The sequence below is a fragment of the Dendropsophus ebraccatus genome, chromosome 9 (genome assembly GCF_027789765.1).
Source record: "Dendropsophus ebraccatus isolate aDenEbr1 chromosome 9, aDenEbr1.pat, whole genome shotgun sequence".
NCBI classification, from domain to species: Eukaryota; Metazoa; Chordata; class Amphibia; order Anura; family Hylidae; genus Dendropsophus; species Dendropsophus ebraccatus.
In genome coordinates, this window is record NC_091462.1 from 105,817,058 (window position 1) to 105,826,336 (window position 9,279).

General features: G+C 42.9%; 1 protein-coding gene across 1 annotated transcript; it reads left to right on the forward strand.

The window, feature by feature from the left end:
- The first annotated feature begins 3,036 nt into the window (after window positions 1–3,036).
- LOC138800456 (somatostatin receptor type 5-like) lies at window positions 3,037–9,057 on the forward strand. Its single transcript, XM_069982135.1, has 2 exons — window positions 3,037–3,432; window positions 7,240–9,057. The coding sequence occupies exon 2, from the start codon at window positions 7,263–7,265 to the stop codon at window positions 8,277–8,279; it is 1,017 nt and encodes a 338-aa protein (XP_069838236.1). The 5' UTR covers window positions 3,037–3,432; window positions 7,240–7,262; the 3' UTR covers window positions 8,280–9,057.
- The last annotated feature ends 222 nt before the right edge of the window (window positions 9,058–9,279 follow it).

Here is a 9,279-nt window from a genome sequence, read left to right on the forward strand (position 1 = left end):
ATTTTCTCATCCAGTCTCAGTATTGTGTATTATTATCGTATCTATAGCTGGAAAGATTTAGTTGAGCCAGTTCGTATGCAAATTTTCCTCAGATTTTCATTCAGATTTCTCTCAGGTTTCATTCAGATTCATGTGAGCCAGTTCTCCTCAAGACCTCGCAGTATTTGTTGTCTGTTGTGTTTCCCTTCCTTTTGTTTCCAGTATTTGTTCACCTCTGTCTTGTCCCAACACAGTAGTTATCACACATAGTCATACCTAACCTTCACACTGGTTCATACATATCGCACCTTGGATACCCTTTCGTGTGTTTGGCCTGTGGAGTGCTTGTGTGTGTGATTGAGTGGTATGAAAGGGAGCTCCCCATGTATGTTTGCTTTTATTATTTTGTTCTTTTCTCTTCCAGGTATCCAAGACACTACTCAGACACGCCAAGGTAGTACACAGGTCTTCACGTTCTCCTCCAGTAGGGTAACACATTTAACAGAAAACCTACTGTCTAACTGGCTGGAATATTGAGGGTCACCCGCCAGCAGTTAAGTTGTCCTGGCTTACATGTCAGATGGTTCACGCACTAGCTACCTGGTCGCCAGAGTACGTTAGGCACCCCTAGGTGAAGTCCTGCCTCTAGGGTTTCTCATTCTCTCTCTCTTCTCACCTGTGCCCTGGGAAACACACACCTCATCACACTCACTCTCATCATTCATTCCTGTTGTTTGATTGTCCAGTCTATTCATGTTTGCTGCCTTCTAGATTCGCCGAGGTCGGCTCAAATTTGCTAGGGAGGTATGCAGTGTCCCAGAACATGCAGACTACTACTCCTATTATGGCCAGTTCTCTTGTTGTGTCAATGCCTGTTCTGGTAAGGGTTTGCACTGCAACTGCTGCTGGTTTTCCCCTAGTATTCTCTGGTAATGTGCATTCTCATGTGTATTCTCATGTATTCCTGTGTATTATTATAGTGTACAGTGGTATGCAAGGCTGTTGATCACGTGACCTGTAACCATGGTTCCTCCAATGGCCGACTAGCTCTGGCCAGGAGCAACCATGTGACCTCCCACTTCCTGCTGACAAGTTAGTCTTCCCCCTGCTTCCAAGCAAGGAGGATGTGTGTCGTCCCTCTCCTGCCTCAGAGGAGTTGGGCTTCTTCTCTGCAGCTCCCACTTCACCACTAGAAGTGTGGATTAGGTGCTCTGCTATATTCAAGTCTTCGGCTGTTTCTGCCTGCTCAAGTGACCGGATTCTTCTCTCTCATCTGGGTGTCATTCAGATATCTCTCTTCATCGCTGCAAGGATTCACAGCAAGTATTATTCTCAAGCTAATCCACCCAGCAACGCTATTTCTCTCATACTCCTACTCCCATCATCCGGAACGTATTCTCACAGCCTATGCAGCACCACTCCTGCTTTATTTGTCAAAGCCTGCTATATACCCGGTTGCATCCGGACAGAACTGTTGCTACTAGTTACCTCATCTATAATAAAACCGCTGTTACTGAACCCTGGCATTGGTGTCCACTAACTGGTGCCCTGACTAGGTGCAGCGAAGAATCGCATGCCCATCATCACCCGCAGATTCCACAGACCGGCCCTACAGCTGTGCCGCCCTCAGGCCTATACCGTGACAAGTATAACCCCTGCAGCTGCCCCGGTCATTGCCCGCTCATAACACCAGCACTGCGGAAGTGGCCCCCAGGGGCCAGGGCATCGCACTTACCTAGCGGAGGCTTAGGTAGAGAAGGACACAGGGATTTTCTTTTTAGCTGGTGGTAGAGTACCTCTCGAGAATCCCTATGTCATAGTGGGCCCCCTAAAGCCCTGAGGTAACACAGCGTATCAGTGTTGCTCGGGGTATTCCTTTATATGACTATTATCTGTATAATCTCAGTTGGTGCATTACTTCTTTGGGCCTACAGGTGGTGCTGCTCAGCTCTTGCCGTGTAAAGCTCAGCCTTCCCTATAATAAGCGTGTCCTTACTTCTCCCACTTGTTATTATAGTGCAGCCCGTAACATTCCTGAGGCCAGGTGGAGGTCCTCCGCTGCCAAATCACACAATTATACAAAGCATATAGGAAATCGCCCTAAGGAATGCCCATTAATGTGGAATTTCTCCAGATCTTACATCTCCTAGCCAGGGACATCTTGGGAAAACATCAGGAGGAGGTAATAAGGAAGGTAACAGACATCACCCAGGCTCATAAAGGAGGCAGAGGCGCAGGTCATAGGAACATGTGAAGGGCAGCATCTGTTTATAGTATCTGTGTACCCGGCGCTGACACCAGCTGATTGGTCACAGGGTCAACATCTGCAAAAGTTGGGTACAACCTGCTGTGTATTCCCATCCTCCTCTATATTGGTTGTCACCCAGCTTTCCCAGAGACAGAAGAGAATTTGCTAAACTGAATCTCGCCCTCTAGTGGCCAACTGTAAGTGAAAACAATGACATCTTTAAAGAAAAAGACAATTAATTCTGTTTTTAGCAAAGTGTATACTGACACAAAGAATGTATGATGGTATAAATGTATGGTGAAGGTATGATGGTAGGGATGTATGAATGTATGATGAATGTATGATGGTATCAATCTATAGTGAAGGTATGACGGTAGGGATGTATGATGGTATCAATGTATGATACATATGTGACGTATTAATGTATGATGTATGTATGAAGGTATAAATGTATGACGTATCAATGTATGGTGAAGGTATGATGGTAGGGATGAATGATGTATGAATGTATGATGAATGTATGACAGTATAAATGTATGATGAATGTATGACAGTATCTCCACAGACTGATGTACAATACAGCAGATCCCCTCACATCCCAGCTAGGGTTAACAGCTCTGCCAGTACAGGAGGGAAGGAGGGGGGGGGGTGACAAGTCCAGACCCTGCTAAAACTTCCCACCAATAAAACAAAGTCTCTATTCCTCGGGACCCCTCCCAACCTCCTGAGCACTTCTAGCTGAGGAGGGGCTCACACATTATGGGGTGGGATGTGCGTTACAAGGAGTCAGTCCAAAATATGAATGGAGAGAAGGAAATTCCCTGATCATTGAGGCAGCAGAATCCACAGTCAGAAGCCTCCTGTACTGAGTGCAGAGCCTGGTACAGTACCTGCACAGCCAGAAGCCTCCTGTCCTGGAGCCTGGTACCTGCACAGCCAGAAGCCTCCTGTCCTGAGTGCAGAGCCTGGTACAGTACCTGCACAGCCAGAAGCCTCCTGTCCTGGAGCCTGGTACCTGCACAGCCAGAAGCCTCCTGTCCTGGAGCCTGGTACCTGCACAGCCAGAAGCCTCCTGTCCTGGAGCCTGGTACCTGCACAGCCAGAAGCCTCCTGTCCTGAGTGCAGAGCCTGGTACAGTACCTGCACAGCCACAAGCCTTCTGTCCTGGAGCCTGGTACCTGCACAGCCGCCAGCATCTGGGTCATGTAAGTCTCCATCCTCCCTGCCGGCATCCTCCCTGCCATTCATACACTTAGCTCAATTACTTTTTTGGGATTTTGATTTAAAAAAAAAAAAATAAAATAAATATCTTAGATGTGTAACATTAGTTTTATCAATTGGGTCGGATTTCTTAAAGGGGCGCGAACAGTAATGTACCTGTACTCTAGTAATCTGCGCATGGTGCATTTCAGTAGTTTCTACAACTTCTTGCCCCCCCCCCTTTCCCCATCGAGGTAGGTGTATAATAGGTCTTATACAGAAACGCACACTTTGACGCACATCAGGTTCGGTTTTTGCTTTACAAAATGACACTTTTTTTTTTGTTTGCACTATTTTACTCGCTTATGGCAAACCCTGGTGAGCAGCATCTATGGCCATCTAGCCATACACTTAGCACTCTATACAGTATTACATGCCAACCCACCAACTAGCTGATCTATCACAGCAAGCACCATTCATTACTAGCGACTCTCCTCTAGCGGAGAGAAAAGGGTTGTCCCCACAGGGGTCTTCCATACACACTATACATAGACAACCAATGACCTACAATCAACTTCCTCTACATTAAATATTTTACATGGAGTCTAAAGTGTCAGGTCCCTTTAAATCTTAAAGAGACAGACTCCACACCTGTAGCATTTATACTGTACCTCTTCCTATCCCAGTAAAAAAAAACCTCTGTCTACATCTCAGACAATTGCGCTTTTACCTGGTGATCGGGATTCCCATTTGCTTTCAAAATCTATAAAAAAAAAAAAAGTTCCCAATAACTAATTCTACAATGTCTAAGTATTCCATAACTCAGCAATTCCAGGCGGGGTGGCCCTAAACGTTACGGTGTATCCCGCCCCAGGATATATTTGTAAAGTAGATTTTTTTTTTTCTGTATCGCTGCAGAAAATGACTCCAGATAATGAAATCTGAGCAGAGAGTAAAAAAAAAAACAATCCTCCCCTCAGACTGTATGAGCAGCGGCTTATTCTATGGATCCATAGGATTCCTCCGGCATTGTCTGCTAGGCTGTCTATGGGGGGGAAAGAACAAAGGGAGGATAGGAAGTCTGCAGAAACTTTATACAGTTAACAATTTAGTGACAGTTGGTAAATTTAAAATTTAAATTTTATGAACATTAAAAAAAAAAAATCATCAAATTTGTAAATAAATTTCCTTATTGCAGCTTTTCGAGCCCCACTTTTCCCTTCATTCTGCTTGAGTTGCCTATATCTCTTATCCCCATAGATTTTCTGGGAGAATGTTTTTGTTGTCAGCTTTGTCTCTCGGTCACGTGGGCCGCGGGGATGTTTGCCGTCTTCTTGTGTTGTGTGCAGTTTTCTTTCCATTGCTATTGATCAAACAGTGAAGAACAAGCTGAAACATAAACCGCTCAATAGTGGCGGGAGGTTATCAGGGAGGCCATTGTTCCCATCTGTGGCATCTCCTTGGCCCTGTGTATCTAGTGTGTCACTCAGAGCTGCAGGTAAAGCTTATCTCAATCTGCCTCTTTTTACTTTACATCCTGCAGGATGACCTCTATGGCTATTGCTATTCCAAAGCCGAGAAAGACCCCTTTATACTAGGATACCTATAGGACCCTTGTCCCTGCTCACGTACCTCAAGGAGAGCGGTCTGACTTTCTCCTATTATTACCATTGTAGGATATTGATCAAGTTAGATACTAACCAGCCTACATTGGATAAAGCAATCCATTGGCTCTTATCTTCAATAAGATTTTACAAGTACACTATAATAAAAAGTTACAAATGCTAAAAAATGCCGCCACATAGTGCACAAATAGTATTGTCATACAGTGTCTATAAAAGTGTTAAATAATACTGCCACACACATACATAGATAGATAGGAGATAGATAGATAGATAGATAGATAGGAGATAGATAGGAGATGGATGGATAGATAGATAGATAGATAGATAGATAGATAGATAGATAGATAGATAGATAGATAGATAGTAAATAAGAGAGTCCTGCAGCACTCCTCAATGAAAAAGAAGGTGGGTGCCAAGCGGTCAGCACACGGGACCAATAGTGCGTGGTATATAAACAAGTAGATAACCGCAGCACTCAGAGTAGAATCAAAAACGCGTAAAGTTTATTCCACCCAAAACTTGCGACGTTTCGCTCCCACACTGGGAGCTTTTTCAAGCAGTGTGACAACATGTGTTCAATACAAGTATATATGTGTTCACATTTCAATAAGATGATTCATAAACAATCAATAAATAAAGTGCAAAAAAATCCATATACATATTATGTCAATATACAAAAATAAATCACAGTGCCAACAAAAGTGTGTCATTCCACGTGTAAAAATAGTGTAAAAATGTCACTATTTTTACACGTGGAATGACACACTTTTGTTGGCACTGTGATTTATTTTTGTATATTGACATAATATGTATATGGATTTTTTTGCACTTTATTTATTGATTGTTTATCAATCATCTTATTGAAATGTGAACACATATATACTTGTATTGAGCACATGTTGTCACACTGCTTGAAAAAGCTCCCAGTGTGGGAGCGAAACGTCGCAAGTTTTGGGTGGAATAAACTTTACGCTTTTTTGATTCTACTCTAAGTGCTGCAGTTATCTACTTGTTTAGATAGATAGATAGATAGATAGATAGATAGATAGATAGGAGATGGATAGATAGATAGATAGATCGATAGATAGATAGGAGATGGATAGATAGATAGATAGATAGATAGATAGATAGATAGGAGATAGATAGATAGATAGGAGATAGATAGATAGATAGATAGGAGATAGATAGATAGATAGATAGATAGATAGATAGATAGATAGATAGGAGATAGATAGATAGATAGATAGATAGATAGATAGATAGATAGGAGATAGATAGATAGATAGATAGCACCAACATATGCTGTAAAGTAGTACGGTCCTGTCTTAGTTCACAATATCACAATTAAATTTTCCTATCACAACTACACAAAACAGAGGGACAGATGCAAACCCCAGGTAGATGTTATCCATGATTGGGTTTAATATGGAGGTCCAATGCCGACTAATAGTGGTAAAAGAACCTCAAAAAATTTGTTTTAAGAAGAATTGTCTGAAGAGTCCAAAGGATTCAGAATCGAAAGTTGATTGGGAATGGTACAGGAACAGGGACACCTATCAAACATCTTGAGTCCCTGCTCCTGTATACAGAGTGGTGAGGCATACCTGTAGGCAGTCATGTCCAGTGAGCAAGGTAACCTGAGTGGTGAGGCATACAGGGTACAGGAGCAGGGACCCATGCCATTTGACAGGTGCCCCTGCTCTGTACATACTTTCCATGGCACACTTTGTTGTTGGTACAGGGAGACATAGAAGGTGCATACAGGAAGTCCAAGAGTCCAAGCTCTCGTACACTTACACTGTGTGCTTAGCTGCTTATGTTCCTAGCCCAGAAAATGGGAATGAGTGGCTGAGCATATAGCATCCCTGCTTACCTAAGGGTGGCCCAAGACATTCATCACTCGGTGTTGTATTGCATGTATGATGTAACATATGACCAGCAGCCATTCTTAGAAAGGGGCCCAAGTGGGGGAACCTTCTCTGTAAAGTCCATACAGGTCAATGGGCCACATAGACAGGAGTTTTTCTCCATGAGACTCAACTATGGTCCTTAGCCGACTACTATGCTCACCAATAAGAATGCATGAATATTTGGGGGCAGGATTTCAGGCTCTGATCTCCCTTACGTTGCATAAACTCCTCTTTGGGACAAAATTCATTGATGGTTTTCTTTTCCCTTTTTTTTTAGATCGGCCAAATCTCAGAAAGAAAATGGACGAGGATATGGAAACCCTTTTCAATATTTCCGACAACTTGACCTTATTCCTTAATTCGTCCTTTGAACTGTATGTTCCTGAAAACAGGTCGATAGCCTTCATCCCTTTCCTGTTGGTGTGTTTGCTGGGCATTATCGGCAATGCTTTGGTCCTCTTTATCTTCCTGTGGTCTAGGAAGATGTGGAGGACCATGAATGTCTTCATCTTTAGCCTGGCTCTTGGAGACTTTATCTACATGTTATGCTTGCTGTCTTTTGCCATCGAGATAATGCATTCCTTGGGAACCTTCATGTGTATACTCTACTGGACACTTACCGCCTTAACTACTTTTTCCAGTGTCTACTTTTTGGTGGCCATGGCCATAAGCTCTTTCCTGCAGGCGTTCTTCCCACTTTTCTCCAAAAAGCTGAGCTTTAAGACGGATGCACTGACCTGTCTTGGGATATGGATACTGAGTCTTCTGCTGGGGATCCCCTTCTTTATTTATGCCAATGTGGATGACTTCTCCAATTGCGTGATCTCCTGGCCCGATCCAGTCTCCTTCTGGAACATAACCTTCTTATCTTACAGGTTTGCCATTGGATTTTTGGCTCCAATGATGTTGATCAGTGTCTGTCTCATTCTTACCTACTGTTGGATCCAAAGACAAGACCAGTCCAGCGACTCGGTGACCGACATTAAGGAAGACCGACCGTCGCTGACCGACATTAAGGAAGATGTGGTGATGATCATGGTCCTATCCCTGATATACATCATCTTCTGGCTTCCAACTCATCTTCTTGAAATCATCTCGGGAACCAGATCCGATATAGAGTTTAGTGAAGGAAACTACTACGTCATCAGCATCATCCCTTATCTGAAAAGTTGCGTCTATCCCTTCCTCTATGGATTTTTATCTAGAAGCTTCAAAGACTCATTTAACAAAATTTTTTGTTGCAAAAAGATCCCAGAAAGTGAGAACTCTCAGAAAAATTCCACCGACAAACCTGAAGACAAGTCCACCATGTGTTAGCTTCCTTCCGTACTGCTAAGTGTTACACAACAGAACTTCCATAGGTATTGACACCCGAAATAGACCTGTCTGCCCCTGTAGTGCCATGAAGACCCCCATCTGAGTCTGTTAATGGAATTAAAAAACTTTTTGTTTCACTGATACTTTTCGAGCGACGGTCATCTGAGGATCTTGTCTTCCAGTTGACCATTGGCCGTGGCAACATCTAAACATCGAGAGACGGTCATCTGAGGATCTTGTCTTCCAGTTGACCATTGGTCATGGCAACATCTAAACATCACGAGACGGTCATCTGAGGATCTTGCCTTTCAGTTGACTATTGGCCATGGCAACATCTAAACATCACGAGACGGTCATCTGAGGATCTTGCCTTCCAGTTGACTATTGGCCATGGCAACATCTAAACATCACGAGACGGTCATCTGAGGATCTTGCCTTTCAGTTGACCATTGGCCATGGCCATACTTGTTGATGGTTTCCAGTTACCCATGTGACCCATTTTGTATTCCGATTCTATGTCCGCACATACGTTTACTGTAAATATTTTTTTTACTTTCATAGTATCAACTCATTTACTCCTATAAAGGGACTATATCAGCACGGTACATGTTATTACAGTACGCATTCTCTTCACACACAGGCTTGTGGGGTCATGTACGGATTCTGACTCCTACATCTGGAATCTGAATAAAATTGTTATTTTTACGGTATTGTTGTTGGAATTTAGCCTACAGTTTTTGTAACGTCAAAAACCACCTAATAAATCTCCAGACTTTCATTGTGTCTACTTTACGAATGTTTTTCAATATATTTTCACTTAAAGGGGCCGTACATCATTTAGAGGGAATCTATTGCCTAGATTTTTTGTTTACTCACTAAGGCCAGATATTGATACTTGTTCTTTTTCCCAATCACTTTCTTTTTTTTATGGTAATTGGTTTTATTTCACATTTTTGAACATTGTTATAGGGGCAGCCATCTTGCCCGGGCTGTTTTTAAC

Bases quoted from the DNA above. Each gene is read 5' to 3' on its own strand.
- LOC138800456 (XM_069982135.1), top strand. From the start codon at position 7,263: ATGGACGAGGATATGGAAACCCTTTTCAATATTTCCGACAACTTGACC.